Here is a 20,079-nt window from a genome sequence, read left to right as displayed (position 1 = left end):
GTAATAAGGAACTGGGGGCAATGTAGACTGGAATGGGGCACCTACAACTGAATGACCAGTGGAATCTGAATCAGCTGGTGGGGGTCCTCTGATAGGTGGCCTCATGCCTGGGGATGGAATAGCCTGCAGTGGTACGGGCTGCAACACAGGTGGAGGTAAAATAGCCAACACTGGGGGAACAACAGGTGGTGGATCTGAAGATAGTATTCCAACTGAAGGCTCTGAATGATCAGCTGGTACGGGGATGAAAGAGTCGGCCATCCCTGCTATCTGAAATCATATCGCAGTATAAGAATCTCGAACCACAACATGAATCATACTAATACTTGTTATACCGTAGCACTCAACCTCTCGACGTTCTATAGTCTATTCCTTACTTCTAATCCTAACCCTCTACCCATTCCCGTCAACCTAGGCTTGTGTCAGTGACTTATAACCTGTAGCTTTGATATCAAACCTGTGGCGCCCTCCAAACCCGGGTCAGAAGTTTGGGGTCCACACACACACACACACCTTATTTATATCCTGCTTATAATAATAAAAAAGATAATAGTAATATGCAGTGACCCTACCTACCAACTACCACGGATCGCAACAGGTTAAAGTATGCACACAAGCCAAACACACACTTATATTACAAACCATTCAAATCTCAACTATCTAAACTCAGAACTGAGTATTAAACTTTATTACAAACTTAAATTACTCCAAAAGGTGCCTACTAGCTTAACTCGATCAACCTGAACCCCTAGCTCTCGCGCTGGACTGGGGATCCTCCGTACCAACAGGTTCCTTCTTCACTGGAAAAGAACATAAACAACATCGCACAAATGAGCTAACTAGCTCAGCAAGTCACAATGACAAAACTGAGAATAATGATCATCAAGTGAAAAAGGTTTATGATATTGAGTGACCAATGAATTATGATTTAGAATTGGATATTTTATTTTCATATTAAAAACCAAGGTTAGGCTGCTGGTCAGTCACGCACTAACCCCGGGCAAAGCACACAGCACTGCTCTAACTACTGGATCCCAGGCAAACATTGGCCTAACTTGACCATATATGGTCTGACCACGAATCTGGTCCACAATTTTATAAAAATAATCCAATTCTAACATAGTAACAGGATAAACAATAATAAGCAATTAACAGAATTATTAACAAAATTGGACATTCAATAATGAAATGGTCTCAATCTTTATAAGGATCAATATGGCATTTTCAAAGTTTGGCTGTTAGGTAATGAAAGAATTGGGTAACAAAGGAATCAATGTTTCAGGGTTACCAGGAATTGGCCTTTCAAATCATAAGGTACAATGGTTTGAGTATATAAGTAATTCAGTTCAGTGTTTGGTATTTAGTTTGTATGTATTTGTGGAGTAGTATCGTATATTTGTGGTTCGTATTTGGGTGTACAACAATCAATTGTTTAGAAAGAATAAGGTTTACGGCTTAAGTTCAATAACTGGAATCAGGGTTTTGGGTTCAGTGCTTTAAAGCACTTGTAATATAGAACAGGACTATCAATCCACTACATTATATCTCGAGAAAGTTCAGAACACTTGCCTGGTTTTAGCTTGCTATACTGCGCTCACTTTCAATCACAACTGTCTTACTCCTCAACTATCTATTTCCCTTTCCTACGCCTTGCCTCTTATGCTCATATATTATAAGCACAGCATCGATCAATATTCAACTCATATGATTCTATGTGACATGTACTTCTATCTACCCTTCGTTTTACCCAAATCCGATTAACGAATTAAAAGTTATGCTATAAACAAGTAGATACCAAACATATAGACCGACAGTTAATCAACATGTCACATATAGAACATAACACGTCAAATAATCAAGGATATATCATTTATAAAGAAGTCTCGGGTCATAAACATGCTTTCGGGTATTTAAAATAATTTTTAAAACATTTTTCGGAATTAAAACGGGTTGTTGGATCAATTTTGGAGTAATAAACAGGGCTCGGTTGGCAAAATTTGGCTTCAAAACAATTTTATAATCATTATTGAGCCTTGAAAACAATTTAAAATAATATTTTAAAGCTCGAAACTATTTTTCAGAATTTTTAAATCATTTTTAAATAATTAAATCTAATTAAATAATTAATTAAAATCAATTAATAATTAATTAAATCAATTAATCAATTAATTTTCGAATTAATTGACCAATTAATCAATTAATTATTAACTAAAATTAATTAACTAATTAATCCAGATTTATTTTTGAATTAAAAATAATTTTTGGAATTAAAATAATAATTTTTTGAATTTTCAGAAATTAAAAACGGATTTTTATAATTAAAATAAATAGGAAATATGATTTTTAAATGATTTATAAACATGAATCCTATTTCTACAAGTTTTGGAAACCTGGGGGACTAAACTTCAGCATCTTTAATAGTTCAGGGACTACTTAGTCGCCGGGAAAACGACGGGCTCGCCGGAGAACTCGTCTCCGGCACCGTCACCCCTCCATCTCCTCCAGATCACTTCTACTCATCACCAGGAATCTATTTATGCAATCAAAACATTTCAATTACCCCAGACTTGGCCGAAAATTGGCCAAGAACATCGCCGGTTTCCTGCGAAACATCAAAAATTTAAAAATACAACTCCCTTCGATTCACTAATCCTCTGTTAACGAGTTATATACCAATCGATTGCAAATTTCATAAGGAACAAAACTCACTATAAATCAACAGCTAATAACCCCTAAATCAAAAAGCCCCAAATTTCAATTGAAAACATTCATACGGGTTATAAACCGTAATTTTAAAATTCGAAGATTAAACTCAATTTTGAACATGTTATTGAACTCCAAATCAGACGTATGACATATGAAAATCATCGGGAAAACAAGCTCTACAACATGCAATCATCAGATCAATCAAACAATCATCCGAACAGAAATTCATAATTTTAATAAAAATAATTCAAAAATAATTAAAAATATAGAAAATAAACCTTGATTTCTGCAAGTATATGGTTCACAGAATCTGAAAGTACTCCTCGAGACCTTCGATTTGGTTACTCCAACTTTCCCAACAGATTTCAATAACACCTTGAAATTATAGTTTGATTCTCAGAAGGTTTAATGAATTTAGGGTTTTTCTCTGAAAAATTATATATTTAGCTGACTGTAAATGATTTTGATACGGAATAAAATACGGTAAAGGCTATTTATAATTACGGAAAATTAGTATCCCGTTGGATCATTCCGGATATAAAATGGTACGTTTATTTGTAAAAATTGATCCAAATGGTACCGGTTTTCGGGATAATTATCCAAATTAGTACAATTTGTACTGCGGTCTTGGTCTCAGCGCCTGGTTACATGTATTACGAGGTGATAATTGTGATAGTTTAATAAAAAGATCTCGATTATCAAAAATACGAGTTTTATCGATTTACCGAAACAAATAATGTATCGAAAATGTTGCGCCGGGACCCGCGCAGGACAAACCGTACGCCGGATCGAAAAACTCGAAACATGGAAAATGCTCGGAATATTGCAATTAGGTTAGGAAGGAATTCTCGGAAGAGTTTTGGGTTATAAAAACATAAAAACGGGTGACGTTTGTTGGTTCCCGATTGTATAAAATACTTTTTAAATACTCGGAAAAAGATTTTATAAAATCCATATAATTCCTATAAAATCATAAATCAACATAAAAATAATTAGAAAGATATGACAATTATCTATATTTTATTTTGGACATATTAAAATTAAAATACTCAATTAATATTATTTTTAAACATCCAAACACATTTAACACTTAACAAGTAATTCACAGAATAGATACTGAACACATATAATAATTATTTATTAGCAAAATAATTACACGGTATATCCCAGATATTACATTGGTTGTAGTGGCCGTAGGAGTGGATGCAGTTGAACAGTCTTGCATTTCAAATTTCTTGAGTAAATTTCTGGTGTACTTGGATTGATTTATAAAAGTACCTTCTTCATTTTGCTTGACTTAAAGTCCCATAAAATAGCTAAGTTCTCCTATCATACTCATTTGATATCTTGACTGCATTAGCTTTGCAAACCTTTCACAGAGTTTGGCATTTGTAGAACCAAAGATGATATCATCAACATATATTTGTACCAAAAGTAAGTACTTTCCATGGTTGAGGTAGAACAGAGTTTTATCAATTGTGCCTCTGGTAAATCCACTTTCCAGAAAAAATTGAGCTAAAGTCTCATACCATGCTCTTGGAGCTTTAAGGCCATAGAGTGTTTTATCAAGTCTGTAAACATGTTTAGGAAATTTTGGATCTACAAATCCTGGAGGTTGTTCAACATATACCTCTTCTTCCAATTCTCCATTGAGAAAAGCACTTTTCACATCCATTTGAAAGAATTTAAACTTCTTGTGAGCAACATAAGCCAAAAAGATTCTTATTGCTTCCAATCTAGCAACTGGAGCAAATGTTTCATCATAGTCAATACCCTCCTGTTGAGAGTAACCTTTAGCAACCAACCTTTCTTTTTTTCTTGTAATTATGCCATCACTGTTAGTTTTGTTTCTCAACACCCATTTTGTGCCAACAATTGATCTATTCTTTGGTCTTGGCACTAGGGTCCAGACTTTATTTCTTTCAAATTCATTTAACTCTTCCTGCATTGCTTGCACTCAATCAGCATCTTAAAGAGCTTCTTTCACTTTCTTTGGTTCATACTGAGATAGAAAGGAATGATAGAGACATTCATTTAATGTTTTTTTTTCTAGTTTTGACACCTGCTTCAGAATCTCCAATTATTAAGTCAGGTGTGTGTGATTTGGTATACTTCCTTGCAGATGGAAGTTGATCTCTAGAACTGGATCCTCCCCCATGATCCATGCTGTCTCCATCAGCATTTTATGATGCTCTCCCTGAAGTTATGCTCTCAGAAATTTCAGAATTTGAGTTGGATCCTTCAGGAATTGAAGAATCAGAGTTTCTAGAATTATCAGAATTTGGCTCATCAAAACTTGATAAATCAGAACTTGAAGAGCCAGTGACAGGTTCTGATGCTTCTTGAGAGTCTTGAGATGTGGTAGGATCATTAACTTGCTCCCCCTGAACAGGTGCATTTTCCTTTGGTGTAGTTACCACAGTTTCAATGATATCAGAATTTAACCCGTCAATCAGGACTTAGGTTATTAGAATTTACAGTATTAGAATTTATATCTTCATTTTCAAATCTCAGCTGATCATGATCATTGAAATCTTCAAGTCCAGTTGTATTTTTATCATCAAAAGGTACAGGAAATGGAACAAATTATGTGTTGACGTAAACTTAAGAGAAGACGATGTATGTGTAATTTCACATACATCTGAAACACATAGGTTCACCATTTGTATCATCCCAAAGGAGGATAGAATTGAAACTCATAAAAAAGGTAAATTCCCTAATTAATTATACTTGTTCGGTGCTCTACATTAGTATTATGTCTTCATACGATCCCACATATTGGTGCAGTACATGCAAGTGGAAAGTCACAGAGAAAATGCTTCAAAATGCTTAGCCATGACATGTGGGAAACTGGAATTGTGGTAATTTACATGTCTCACAAATAATTGAATGTAATACACAAAATGTTCAAGATTTGTTTTAATATACAAAATTCTTTTATGTAGGACCTACCAACCAAATTCGTACAATATTATGGTTCATCGCTACGTCCAAAAGTAAACTTATTCACGGAAGACGGTACCAATTACCAAGCTCAATTCTCTAGCCTAAATAACTGTTTGTTTGGTTTGGAGGATCTCTTCAATAAGTATTCTATGAGGGAGAGTTTCTGGGTTTTCTTTAACTATGTCGGTCCTTCAACATTGTACTTAACTGTTTTTGGCACAAACAACCTGGACATCTTCAATTCACTACCTAAAAAGCTGGGACTGAAAGACCTTAGCAAGGCTATATGTTTCTATGAATCAGACAGTTCAAGTACCACTGCATATTCGTCTGGTATAATTACTTAAGACAACATTTTTACTTCTCTTCTACAACTGTTTTCATAAGGCACTTATTATGATCTCTATAAGTCCTATTTATTTGCAAATGTTCAATATACCTAACTACTTCATTATTTATTCCGTAGATGTGGAGTCAGACAATATACAAACACACATGACAGCTGCTCTTTCAATTCTTTGGATTCAATTTTAGTAGTTTCAATTCACTACTTAAACAACCATATTAGAATATCTACATTATATTTGGGGTTTTTTTAATTCTGCATAATGTCATTTTGTCAGATAACTCTACTTTAGCTCCAGATGTTCCTGAAAATAACGTTCCAAATATAGTGGAAGGTACAATAAAATTAATGTTTATTTCGTTTAACAACTTTATAAATTCTGTGTCTTAAATTACAAAACATATGTAGATGACATCCAACCAAATGTTCATGTGGCTCAAATTCCAGTGCAAGGTAAATCACTTTTTCAATGTTTCATTTGTTTAATTCTTCAAGGTACGACTGAGTTACTTACTTTTTATTCGTTCTGTAGCTAACATAGACCAAAATGTGGAAATAGACCTCATGGAGGAGGGAAATGTCAATTCTTTTACAGTCACTTTGCTGCCTTCACATGTCGATCAAAGAGGACACGACGTGGTATTAACAACTATACACTACGTTGTAAATAGTTTTTTACTTTTTTTTTAATATGTACTAATTACTTTTTCTCTGCAGTTGACAGTACTTTCCACGACACATGCTGAATATATATCGACCATGGAAAAACGGCATTCTTATGAAGCTCCTATATGAAAACAGGACGTGGTACGTTGCTCTGCTCCACAAGAAAAAAACATGTCGCTTTGGATTGTGCTGGAATGATTTCACCTATGACAACAATTTCGTAGAAGGCCAAACACTGTGCTTCATCTATCAAAACAACTTAACTTTCAAAGTTGTTTCTCTAAATTAGATAATTTACCTCTGCATGCTCTATTCTGTGAAACTTATCTCAATATGTACTTTCAGTTGTAATGGTTCTTCAAGATTATGTACTTTTCAATATTTATAACTATGAACAGCCTATTAGTTTTTCCCATTTCTTTAATTTCAGCATTTTAGTAAATACCTAAGTTGTTCAACATGCCTGAACCTATATTTCTTTTAAGGTCAATGTACCAAACTAATAGAAAGGGAAGGTAACATAAAAACACAAATACAATAACACTGATGAAAAACATATATATAAGACTTTATGTTATTGGACATATTTGATCATCCCCAATAACTTGAAAATTTTATACAACTAAAGTTGAACTTAGAATTTCCATTACTATACCATATAATAAAAGGCTAATACAACAAAATTTTCAAACCATTACACAACTAACTGTGTGGTAAAGAATAAAATACCTCTTTGTACACCATATTCTGGGTAACATTTGTAGCTACGCCAGATTCATCATCCACAAAAATAGTCAGCCCGCTCGGGGATGTAACCCGACTAACAGCTACATAGTATTGGCCATGAGTGAAAACTGACTTAGGCAGGTACAATCCAACTTTTTTAAGGGATTGACCTTGGGATTTGTTAATTGTCATTGCGTAGCATAATTGTAAAGGCATCTGCTTCCTTACGAGTTTGAACGACATCTTCATATCTGTCGGAGACAACTCCATCCGTGGAATGAAATGCTTGGTGCCTGCAAATGTCCCACATATCACCTCATACTCTACACAAAATTTCAAACACTTGGTAATTATCATCCTGGTTCCATTACATAAACCTAATATTTGGTTCAAATTTCACATAAGCATAACAACAACACCAACCTTCAACTTCAAATCATGATATGGCAATCCTGTAACAATTAAAGAGTTCAAATACTCCATTGGGAATACTTGATTCAGGTCTTCATCCTTCCCACCAAATTCCTCAGCCGAATCTACACTGAGGTAACACACAGATTCACCTGGAAGCATGTCCACAATAACTGAATTTACTTGGCCAACTGTTTTGTTAGTTGGAGTCAGAATAGCTCTCTCACTTAAATATTGTGAACTGGTGCCATTATGAGAGAATTCAGGAAACGTGCTTGATATCATATTCTCAACAGTATTTTCAGTCGCCAAATCACAGAATCTTGAAGGAATTAAAATTTGATTCTCAATCAGAGGATTCGAATCAGGAGGTGGAGGTACTTGACCATTACCACTGTCAAGTACCCATTGAGCAAACAGTTTCAAATCCTCAGTGTCAGGATCAGATTGACCTTGTCTTACATGTATATTCTATGTCAACAGGAAAATATGACATATTAACCAAACCTTGGACCTAGTGATGCATGCTGCTACTATGTCTGCACGATCACCATATGTTATCACAGGTAAAATTTGGCAGAAATCACCGCCGACTACAACAGTTATGCCTCCAAAGGGCATTTCATAGTGTGCTGGATCAATAGCTTTCATAATATCCTTTAATGATCGGTCTAAACACTCAAAAGCATATCTATGTTGCATAGGCGCCTCGTCCCAGATAGTAAGGTTTGTTTGCTTGATAAGTTGAGCAATGTCTGAATCATGAGAAATATTACAGGTTAAAAATTCAACCAGAACTATTGGAATTTTGAAATGTGAGTGCGCGGTCCGACCACCGGACATCAAGGTAGCAGCTATGCCATTACCTTGGGAACGTAACTTACATATAAGAGTTCGCCACAAAAAATTCTTCCCACAGCCTCCGCTCCCATAAACAAAAAATAAACCACCTACACCACTTTCAACAGATTCCAAGACTGCATCATACACTTTCCTCTGCTCTTCAGTACAATCACACATTAATTTGCGATGTTCAGAGTCCATCTCGCTAATGCCATAACTTGTTTCTTCGACAATCAAGTTATTGGCTCCATTGTTCAAATAGTTGCTGGGAAGTTACGGCAACTGGTCATATTTCTTCAAAGACTTCCCAATTGACCTAAGCAAGTCATCTATTTCTGCAATAAAGCATACATTAAATTTTTTCAGGAACTTATATTCCTACTTGATCTGACCAAGATTTCATAAAAATTAGTAAACCTTCTAAAAACCCTAAAATATAATTCTCATTATTTTATCATACCTGCCAGAGCATAGAATTGCAATTGCGTGTCATTAAGGGTTAATTTGCTATTCCCAGACACATGGCGTCACTTCAATAAAATGTCTTCAACCATGCTTCTCCAGTGGGATAACCACAAACTCTTCAAATTCGTTACTTTGCAATTAACAATGATATGGATAAAGAGTTGACGAATTTGGGGAGGTAAGCCACTGGTACATGCTTGAGACAATACTTTATGCCATTCTTTATCATCATCCAACAAAACATACTCTTTACAGGCTTCACGAAAAGAACTGTGTATTACACCATTAACAGTCCTTAAAGACTGAAAGGAGGTGGCACCACGTACCTTGGTCAGCAACAACCGAAGAAACCAAGGTTCCCCACTACTATGATGTGCGTAACACAGCCTCCCAATTTGCAAACCACATTTCCTAGGAGTCCATCTCCTCAGACCATCATTCCACACATAAAATCTTGGGATTTCATCATATGTGTACTTGTGTGCATTGATATCAATGGAGTTCAGGAAAAAAAGCTTCAAGTTTGCTTAGCTTATCCTTCTCTCGGGCAGCAACCTTTCCCAAAACCTCAGTAGAACGGAAAGTGCAATTCTTAGCACCTGGTAAGTGAAATGGAAGCCTTTCAACTGACAGACTTCTATAATGGATAGGAAATCCAAAAATCCTATATGCTGCTTCAGCACCACATAAGTATCTTCCATTAAAATATGCATTTATCTCATCAATGCCTTGATCATCATTGTCATTTTTGCTTTGTTTTTTTCTTATTGATATATACGGTGGCACGGTCATGGCCTTTGAGATAATATTTGAATAAATATTTGACACTCCGCGCATGACAACATATCTCCACATTGATATGGCATTGATACTTAACCAATAAATCACGGTTGTATGGCACAACCCATTGGTTGTCCAAGTCAGTCTTCCGCACCTCAACTATAATGTCTTGCCTGCGTCGCATGTCAATCGGGAATCTACTATCATCAAAAGTAGTTCTCGCATAGTACCTAAATCATTTCACTGTAATTAGGTAATTACATTAATTATGTATTCATAGGTATATTGAACATATAGAAAAAAAATAGGCTCACTTCTTTGGTAAATGACATATACATTAAAACCTTTCATGCATGGAGATTTCAGGTTTTGCAAACCACATGGACCATGGATCATAAATTCCTTCACTGCTGCATAACCAACCGAATCTAATAACGGGTCTGGTATTTCCGCTGAGACATATTTATCCATATTTTGCTTTAGATTTTTCTTTGAATCTGCGTCAAGCCATATTAACATGTGGACATGGGGGAGTCCTCGTTTTTGAAACTTAACTACATACATCACTGCATATCCAAATTAGTTTAGTTGATAATAGTGTTGAACATCAATTGACATTGGTTAGTAGATAATTTAAGTAGACACATTTATGAATGTAGTATCGTTACCTCCATTACAAACACCAAAATATTTTTTGGTCTTAATATCTGCCAACAGTTGATCAAGCTTCAATCTAAAAACACGGGAAATTATGTCAGGATAATTAGGAGCAATACAACCTAGAAGATACTCCATCATCTTCTGTATCTCATCCCATAATTGATTACACGTCATTGTCAGAAATATGTCCGGGTGGCCAATGAAACGACATACAGCTAAGGCGTCTTAAAAATTTTGTTACATGTACCGTTTTGAACCAACAAACCCAGCAGGAAATATGATACCTTTACCGGTATTGGAGGTATCAACATAACCTCTACTTAATGAATCACATATGTTGCTATATAATTCATTCCATAAGGTAGTTTGATGAGTACGGAACCACCATAGCCGTGTCTGCTCAATAGAAGAAAATGCATCTACCAAGTACCGTTGGAACAGTCTTCCACCAAGCCTCGGAGTCAAACCTATGGGGAGGGGGAATTTAAATAAATATACAAAAGATCAAATGTTAAGGAACTTTCAATAAGATATGCAATTTTAATACAACATGATCTGCTGGTAATATTAAAAATGGTTTACCATCAGTGTCTCTGACTTGGAAAGAATACGTGTAGTAGTCCTTCATTAACAAAAATCCACGAGCTTTACCTTTACTTTCTTCATTCTTCTGGAATTTGATTTTAGGGTGAAATCCATCTTCTCCTCGAGGGAAAAGTAAAGGATACTGTAAAGCCATCATCTTTGGATGCACATAAGAGACACGTACCAAACCTTTGATTTTATCGTGAACAACAATGTCACGTTCCCCGCACGTATCTTCAATGTCGCCAACCATAATCCCAGAAACTTCATCGGTGTTGGATATGTGACAATCTCTACCGCTTTCAGATCTAATTACTTCCAATATAATCTCAAGATCAACAATTTCTTTGCTTTCATACAGATCACGCTACTGCCTAAATTCATCCACCAACTGATTTGTTTCATCCAACATAGTTATAAGACCTTGCACAACCTCTCTGTCAATAATATGCCTATATTGTACATTCACCCAATGAAGACGGTTATCAACCTCATTAATAGTGTCATATATATAAAGCTGGCAAAATTTTGGGTTTTCCCTGTCATTCGGTATTAAAGATCCAAAAACATGATGATTTTGACCGTTTAATCTGTACACATAAGGTGCTCTGCCATTGTTTATGGAGTGATATATGTTACCATCGGTAGACGTGAAGGCAAACATGGCCTTGTATAGACGACTCAATCTATGAAAATTTGGACCTTTTATACGATCATTATACAAACCTAGCAAGTAAGGAGGAGTAGGAGGGATTGGAGGCAACTTCATTGCACCTTTGAGACAACAAATAGAAAATATTGGTGTGCCTTTAGTGACATTTTTATTAACCCTTTCCTCTTTCTACATCCGAGCATTGCATTTTGAACATATGGCAGTAGGCCCACCCAGCGACTGATACTTTTCTGGAACCACACGTCTACGGACACGTGGGTTTGTTCGCTGAAGAGGAAACAGAGGGTCGTCAATATCACGGTCTTCATCAACAACATGACCATACATACTCCCACTGTTACTTTCATCTGTAACATAAAAATATGACATTTAAGAAAATTGATTTTCACAAACTATGTTCCCTCCAAGTTCACATTACTACTTATATTTGTAGAACTAATCACTACATCCAGAACCGTTATTTTCATAATCAGAACCATCAGAATCATCAGACCACAAAGGTTGAGAAACAACATTAGGACATTCATTGAAATCATTAATTAGTTCTTTATCATCGCTAACAATCTCTTCTTCAAATAATTTTTGACCAAACACAGGATTCACCTCCTTGGATTTTCTTGGCAGAGGTTTGTGTCGGTTTAAGGACACAACTTTCTTCTTTGCAGTCATATTTCCTCGTCCAGTTAAGTCAACAAACTGAGTACTACAACCTGATTCATTCATACAGTCACATAGAAAGTAACAAAAGAAAATTCATAACATAAAACGAATCATGAGCACTGTGCTCACCTCCCTCTTCCCTCTGATTTGCGACATAATGTGAAGAGCTATCAAAATTTGCAACATTAGATAAAGAACTGCCAGGCACAGAACTACCAAAGGTGCTCCTAGTATCGAATCCAGGCCTAAACACAGGAATAGTATTTCCTGTCAATGTATATTACACTTTCAAAACTCAGTACGTAACACTTGAAATTTTTTAAATAAAATGACAAATGTTAGAGATAAGAACATCACATTTAGGTGTTTTTCTAATGTTCGTCATGCTGGTTGGGGTACATATATTCGTTATCGTTGAGAGGGGTGATCGGTACTTATTCTGGGAAGAATGAACAGAACTTGGCCTAGAATCAGACAAACCACCTGCTACAGAAAAATACACATACAAAACAATATGAGTACGAAATTAAGCTGTTTGTTATGTATAAAAATGTTTTATAGTAAGTAATAAGAATATTACCATAACTCGTATTAATGGCAGACATAGAAGACAATCTATGACAATCAACAACATTCCTATTTACATTAACATTCTCTTGATTTTTTGTGCAGATTTTCTTTCTCTTCTACTTCCTGCCATAATCTGCCATGAGATCTTCATTAGAAAAAGATGGCCAGGCCTTTCATCAGCCATTACCTTCTTCTTCTTCAATTAGTAAAAAACCCTCAACTAAACAACCTGTAATGAACCACTAATACTTTCAAAGCCTAATCAGAAAAATGTTGTATTGGGATTTGGGATTACTTTGTATGCAATTTGAATATACAATTTAAAATTAATTCATTTAACTTCTCTTAGAAGCTTCAACTCAATTACAGGTTCTACCACACATGTCATAGCACTCGCACGAAAACCCAAATCCACGTAAACTAAGCTGCTGTAAATAGATTAGTGGCAGTGGCATTCTTGTAATATTAGAAAACTTAGAGTTTTATTTATTTTTCTTAGCCAAAGTCACTGTGCAATTTAGGCAGTAGGAACTATACTTTAATTGATATCTTTCAAAGTTAAGGTCAGTCTTGTTGCTTCAATATCAAAGTCTGAATAGTCACTCATTTCTTCCTCTCTACCAAAACAAAATCCAATTACAACAGTATTCTTTGTTTTTGATATAGATTTAGTAAGAACGAATACCCGTTCATTAGCATATCCACACTATAGTGGTCGGGGTTTATAAAACATCTTATTGCTGGATAGTTGGTTAGATGTGGTTTTCCTAAGTACAGAGTGAAGAATGTGAAATTAGTAGTACCTTTTAGCATTATCATTGAAAATAACGGATGTAAAGAAAATTCGAAATTGAACTAACCTTCGTAATGGATAACTTTAGCACAAGACAGTATTACTATGACATTTTCATCTTCATATCCTTCCAAAGCCCTGTCCATCAAAATGCCAAACTCATCAAATAAAGTAACGGGCACTGAATTTCTGCTTTCAAAAATGAATCTGATGAACCGATTAAATACATAAATATCATAAGATCAGGCTTGTTGAAAGGTACACACCTGCCATCCACCAAATCAAATTTGTGCCTTTATTTCTCTTCATTTTTTTTCTTGGTCATAATCAGTGGTTTCCGGTTCCTCAATTAACCAACCATATCTACATGGTCATAAAGTTTAGTTGAAATACAACTAAACTTTAAAAAAATTAAATTAAACTGGTCTTACCAACTAAGAACCGGTTGTCAGATGCCAATTTTTCGATTTCGGTCATATGGAACAGATCAAAAGCATATTTCTCAATAACCAATCCTGGATCATTTTCTTTCACCACTTTCATTTCTTTTGTGAAGAATATATGTTTTTTATTTCTGACTGGTCGATAGGTCTCGTCTCCTAGGAAATCTTTCACTTTAAAGTTCTCTATTATGTAGATTCGACCTTCTTCTAACTCACAGTTTAAATCAGCGCACAAATTTGCATTTGCATAAGCATGCTTGCGATGGTTCTACACATGTTATAAATTAAAATCTGTCAGAACGGAAAAAAGAAGTTAAAGTTTTCATAATTTATTACTTCTATCAACCGTATCATCAATCAGAAGCATATTTAAACCCCAAAATTCCTGGGTGGTTCGATTCATCCCTTTCCACACGGACTGGGCTCTAACTCTACATTTCCAGTCGTAGGAGGAGCTGTTGACATCGATTAAATTGTCAAACTTGTGCAGTTCCATTTTGATACCAACTTCTACAGATTTCACGATTATGCAGGTATCAATAAATGTTAGCCATTAATGAAGCGAAGGCATATTAAAATAAATGAAATAGTAGTTAGGAACCTTTACCTGAAGTGGGTGCTTTCTTCTTCAATTGTGTCTCACCTAACTTTGGTAGTTGGATCTTATCTTAAAGTTAAGTACAGAGATTGAGTTGGCTGTTATTCACTAAAGTAGGATCTACTTTGTATACCATGTAACCGCTTAAATTGCAATATTTATACAGGAAACATGACATCTATGGTTTACTTTATAAAGGAAATAAAACTAAGAAAAAAATAAGGTTTTGCTCGTGGGTATAATTTTTAACTTTTTTTGGTTTCCAAATTATTGTTTTTTTTTTGTAATTTATAAGAAGTACAACAAATACATACACTGACTATTTCTCAGCTTGAAATTTATGTACCTTCATTGTGGAAATGTAACAAAGTTTTTTATAAAAGCTTTTTCAAGGATAGTGAGCTATTTTTTCAAATAATTTATGTATGTCCTTAAAAAATGAGAATGTTAGTCGTATCTTACTCGTATCATTACACGACAACTAAGTGTATTTATTAAGGTTTTTTATGAATAAAGTTTTCAGGCCAATAAACTACTTTTTCGAAATAATTATGTAGGTCATTAAAAAAAGAAGGTTAGTTGGATTTTAGTCATATCATTACGCAACAAATAAGTTTACTTATTTAGGTGTTTTTTCCCAACATGGTGGATTTATTTTTCAAATTAAAGAAGTAGGTAAATTTAATTTATTTCATATTTTCACCATCAAAATTAAAGTCACATAAATCTTCAAATTCAAGTCACTATATTCTTGAAATGGATGATTTTCTTCTATATATAAATATATTGAAGATAATAACTTACAATTTTGAAAATATTTACGTATGTACTTCCAAAAATAGATTGATAGTTATATTTCCATACAATACCGACTATATATATATGATTTTACGAAAATATTGATAACATTTTATTACTTATTTACTTCGAAAGTATTTCGTTTAACAATATCATATTTTTAATATTTATTAACATAGGGTGAGGAAAATAAAATATAATATTCAAATCATACATGTTAATAGCATCATATTCCCACTTCATAAAAATTATTTTGGGAAACCGTTCTGAGTTTATCTTTTTTACTTTTTCTTGTTCCCAAATTATTGATTTGTTTGTAAATTATTAAAAGTACGAAAAATACATACATTTACCGTTTCTCCAATTGAAAAATATGTAGCTTAACTTATGAAATGGAACAAATGTTTTTATAAATAAATTTTTCAGGCCAGTAAACTACTTTTTCGAAATAATTTATGTAGGTCCTTAAAAAAAGAAGGTTAGTTGGATCTTAGTTGTATCATTACACAATAAATAAATTTATTTATTGAGGTGTTTTTTCCAAACATGGTGAATTCATTTGTCAAATAAAATAAGTAGGTAAATTTAATATATTTCATTTTTTCACCAGCAAAATTAAAGTCACATAAATCTTCAAATTCAAGTTACTATATATAATTAAGATAGTAACTTACAGTTTTGAAATTATTTACGTACGTACTTCCAAAAATAGATTGATAGTTATATTTCCATAAAATATCGACTATATATATATATATTTGATTTTAGGAAAATGCTGATAAGATTTTATACTTATTTACTTCGAAAGTATTTCAGTTAACAATACCGTATTTTTAATATTTATTAAAATAGGGTGATGGAAAATAAAATATAATATTCAAATCATACATGTTAATAGCATCATATTCCCACTTTATAAACATTATTTTGGGAAACCGTTCTGAGTTTATCTTTTTTACTTTTTTTGTTCCCAAATTATTGATTTGTTTGTAAATTATTAAAAGTACAAAAAATACATACATTTATCGTTTCTCCAATTGAAAATTATGTAGCTTAATTCATGAAATGGAACAAATGTTTTTATAAATAAATTTTTCAGGCCAGTAAACTACTTTTTTGAAATGATTTATGTAGGTCCTTAAAAAAAGGTTAGTAGGTTAGTTGGATCTTAGTCGTATCATTACACAACAAATAAGTTTATTTATTTAGGTGTTTTTCCCAACATGGTGGATTCATTTGTCAAATAAAAAAAGATGATAAATTGAATATATTTCATTTTTCACCAGCAAAATTAAGGTCACATAACTCTTGAAATTAAAGTCACTAAATTCTTGAAATTGACGATTTCCTTTTACACATAAATATATTTAAGATACTAACTTTCAGTTTTGAAATTATTTACGTACGTACTTCCCAAAATAGATTGTTAGTCATATTTTCATATAATATCGATTATATATATTTGATTTTAGGAAAATGTTGATAAGATTATATTACTTATTTACTTCGAAACTATTTCGGTTAACAATATCGTATTTCAATATTTATTAACATAGGGTGACCGAAAATTAAATATATTTTTCATACTATAAAGGTTAAGAGCATCATATTTCCATGTTACAAACATTTTTTATGGTATCCGTTATGGTTATATTTTGTTAGTATTTTTGTTCCCAAATTATTGATTTGTGTATCAATTAAAATAAGTACGACTAATACATAATTTTACTGTTTCTCCAATTGAAAATTATGTTGTTTAAATCTTTAAATTGATAGTAAACTAATTTTTTAAAATTATTTATGTAGGTATTCAAAAAAATAAAATGTTATTCGTATGTTGTACAATATAAATTATATATATTACTTTTTATAGTGGTCCATTAACTTGTTAATAACCTCTCAAATTTTAAGATATATTTATATTCTTTAATTACTTCAACCACTTCTTTTATTAGCCTATGACAGTTACATTTGAAGTCTTTATCAATTGATTCTTCCAAGTTCAATTTGAAGTCTTCATTTGCATCTCACCGAGCCGCTGATGTATACTCTATAAAAGGTACTTTTCCTTACTGTACACCTTCAATTCAAATTATATACCCTGTACATCATATAGTGCGGTAGCCATTGTTGTTGTTTTCTTGCCCTCTTTTGGTGAATACTAATTCATAGGTTTCTTCATTTGGGAATATTAATTCATAGGTTTCTTTATTGACGTAAAACATGAAAGGATTCAAATGTGTTTCCCCTTTTTTTGTTGAATCATTTAACAAAGGAGAATTGGTAAGATGTTGGTTTTCTTTGGTACTAAAATTCCCCTTTTATAAATTTACATGACCTAATTTTATTTTTTTCCTTAATCAGCCATTGCCAGATGAATTTGTGGGTGAATTTGGAAAAGGACTAGCCCAGACTTTGTATCTTCGAGTTAAAAATTGTGATACTTGGCGTTGCTATTATGATGCGGATAATGCATGCATAACAAATGTAGGTTCAATGATGAATTTCTATGAGGTCCAACCCTATAGTGTATGTATCCTGGAGTGTAGAGAACATGGGTTTTTCAATGTACAGATATTTGATGAAAACACTGTGGAAATTGATTACCCACTGAGACCTGTTAACTATCATAGAAATGTTATTGACCAACAAAATAGAGTTGTTTTCAGTCCTATGGATTTAGAGAAAATGGCGGCCAAGTTCTTGTACAATGCAATGGGTATCTCTCAATATAGTCACACTCTTCATATAAATAAGCAGTTACTCGAGGAAGCTACTAAAACACTGGTAATCTATCTTCTTATCTAAAATTTATGTTAGCCTATGTTGTTAAAGAAAATTACTAACAGTAGAAGCCTACATTTCTTTATACCATTATGTCACCTCTCTACTTTAGGTGTTCTCGGAAGACAGTATTCGGCAGTTAGGCTTACGTAAAGAAATGACATGGATTCAATTTTCCATGAACAAATATAAGTGGGTTCTAAACTTGAAGTGGGAAGATGGATTTCTGTTCTTTAACAGGGAATGGAACAAATTATGTGTTGACGTAAACTTAAGAGAAGACGTTGTATGTGTAATTCCACGTACATCTGAAACACAGAGGTTCACCATTTGTATCATCCCAAAGGAGGATAGAATTGAAACTCAGAAAGAAGGTAAATTCCCTAATTGATTATACTTGTTCGGTGCTCTACATTAGTACTATGTCTTCATACGATCCCACATATTGGTGCAGTACATGCAAGTGGAAAGTCACAGAAAAAATGCTTCAAAATGCTTAGCCATGACATGTTGGAAACTGGAATTGTGTTAATTTACATGTGTCACAAATAATTGAATGTAATACACAAAATGTTCAAGATTTGTTTTAATATACAAAATTCTTTTGTGTAGGACCTACCAACCAAATTCGTACAATATTATGGTTCATCGCTACGTCCAAAAGTAAACTTATTCATGGAAGACGGTACCAATTACCAAGCTCAATTCTCTAGCCTACATAAGTGTTTGTTTGGTTTGGAAGGTCTGACGCATTAGAAAAAGCCTTATTGGGAGATTTTAACAGTGAAGATGATGAAGGCAATGAGCAGTTACAATATCTAAATACTTCTCCTTGGAAACGGAAGCTAGACATGCCATTTGAATCTCTTAGAAATACTGATCTCAAGAATGGTGAGGGAAAGCTCAAACCAACTACTAAGGAAGCACCTACTTTGGAGCTTAAACCATTGCTTCAACACTTGAGGTATGCTTTTTTAGGTAATGAGGACAAGCTCTTGAGGATTCTGAGAGAATTCAAATCGGCCATTGGATGGACAATAGTAGATATAAAAGGGATCAGCCCTTCGTACTGCATGCATAAAATTCTGCTAGAGGAAGGTAGCAAGCCGACTGTTGAGCAACAACGAAAGCTTAATCCTATCATGAAAGAAGTGGTGAAGAAAGAAAATCTAGAATGGCTGGATGCAGGAATCATATATCTTATTTCTGATAGTTCTTGGGTGAGCCCCATGCAATGTGTACCTAAGAAAGGAGGTATTACTGTGGTAGCAAATGAGAAGAATGAGCTCATCCCCACTTGAACAGTCACATGATGGAGGGTATGCATGGACTACAGGAAGTTGAATAAAGCAACGAGGAAGGATCACTTCCCTCTTCCATTCATTGATCAGATGCTTGACAGGTTGGCTGGTCATGAGTATTATTGTCTTCTGGATGGCTATTCGGGCTACAATCAGATTTGTATTGCACCAGAAGATCAAGAGAATACTACTTTCACTTGTCCATTTGGCACATTTGCTTTTCGCAGAGTTTCTTTTGGCTTATGTGGTGCACCTGCCACTTTTCAGAGATGTATGATGGCTATATTCTCTGATATGATTGGAAATAATGTCAAAGTGTTCATGG

At 33.8% G+C, this 20,079-nt stretch overlaps 3 protein-coding genes across 7 annotated transcripts; all 3 read right to left on the bottom strand.

The window, feature by feature from the left end:
- Positions 1-7,133: 7,133 nt before the first annotated feature.
- On the bottom strand, positions 7,134-7,747 carry LOC141665163 (uncharacterized). The gene is made up of 2 exons (XM_074471165.1): positions 7,394-7,747; positions 7,134-7,163 (listed from the first exon to the last, which is right to left on the bottom strand). The coding sequence occupies exons 1-2, from the start codon at positions 7,745-7,747 to the stop codon at positions 7,134-7,136; spliced, it is 384 nt and encodes a 127-aa protein (XP_074327266.1).
- A 39-nt stretch (positions 7,748-7,786) lies between these two features.
- On the bottom strand, positions 7,787-8,845 carry LOC141665096 (uncharacterized). Its single transcript, XM_074471103.1, has 3 exons — positions 8,668-8,845; positions 8,336-8,556; positions 7,787-8,272 (listed from the first exon to the last, which is right to left on the bottom strand). The coding sequence occupies exons 1-3, from the start codon at positions 8,843-8,845 to the stop codon at positions 7,787-7,789; spliced, it is 885 nt and encodes a 294-aa protein (XP_074327204.1).
- Positions 8,846-11,362: 2,517 nt separating this feature from the next.
- Positions 11,363-14,989, bottom strand: LOC141719715 (uncharacterized). 5 transcript variants are annotated; one of them, XR_012574155.1, is made up of 9 exons: positions 14,881-14,989; positions 14,262-14,783; positions 14,097-14,193; positions 13,898-13,968; positions 13,048-13,266; positions 12,825-12,950; positions 12,597-12,734; positions 12,411-12,517; positions 11,363-12,154 (listed from the first exon to the last, which is right to left on the bottom strand). XR_012574155.1 is itself a non-coding variant. In XM_074522091.1 (8 exons), coding segments are annotated over exons 5-8 (480 nt in total). In that variant the 5' UTR covers positions 12,827-12,950; positions 13,048-13,266; positions 13,898-13,968; positions 14,097-14,783; positions 14,881-14,989; the 3' UTR covers positions 11,363-11,899. The 5 variants fall into 5 exon arrangements, 2 of the variants coding, with proteins under 2 accessions (XP_074378192.1, XP_074378198.1); XR_012574153.1 differs by having other exon boundaries at positions 12,597-12,712; positions 12,825-12,953; positions 14,097-14,783; XR_012574154.1 differs by having other exon boundaries at positions 14,097-14,783.
- Positions 14,990-20,079: the final 5,090 nt, after the last annotated feature.

This window comes from Apium graveolens, chromosome 1, assembly GCF_009905375.1.
Source record: "Apium graveolens cultivar Ventura chromosome 1, ASM990537v1, whole genome shotgun sequence".
Lineage (NCBI taxonomy): Eukaryota > Viridiplantae > Streptophyta > Magnoliopsida > Apiales > Apiaceae > Apium > Apium graveolens.
Note: the sequence above shows the minus strand (reverse complement) of the source record. Positions and strands in the feature narration are given on the sequence as shown.

What these genes read in the sequence shown, in the direction of transcription:
- LOC141665096 (XM_074471103.1), bottom strand. Translation starts at nt 8,845, where the DNA reads ATGGACTCTGAACATCGCAAATTAATGTGTGATTGTACTGAAGAGCAG. An exon ending in ATGTAAGTTACGTTCCCAAG is followed by an intron (nt 8,557 to 8,667) that starts GTAATGGCATAG and finishes CTCATGATTCAG; the next exon opens with ACATTGCTCAACTTATCAAG. An exon ending in ATGGTGATCGTGCAGACATA is followed by an intron (nt 8,273 to 8,335) that starts GTAGCAGCATGC and finishes CTGTTGACATAG; the next exon opens with AATATACATGTAAGACAAGG.
- LOC141719715 (XM_074522091.1), bottom strand. An exon ending in AAATCAGAGGGAAGAGGGAG is followed by an intron (nt 12,518 to 12,596) that starts GTGAGCACAGTG and finishes TGAATGAATCAG; the next exon opens with GTTGTAGTACTCAGTTTGTT. An exon ending in TGCCAAGAAAATCCAAGGAG is followed by an intron (nt 12,155 to 12,410) that starts GTGAATCCTGTG and finishes TTTATGTTACAG; the next exon opens with ATGAAAGTAACAGTGGGAGT.
- LOC141665163 (XM_074471165.1), bottom strand. Translation starts at nt 7,747, where the DNA reads ATGATAATTACCAAGTGTTTGAAATTTTGTGTAGAGTATGAGGTGATA. An exon ending in AGAATATGGTGTACAAAGAG is followed by an intron (nt 7,164 to 7,393) that starts GTATTTTATTCT and finishes CCTTTCTATTAG; the next exon opens with TTTGGTACATTGACCTTAAA.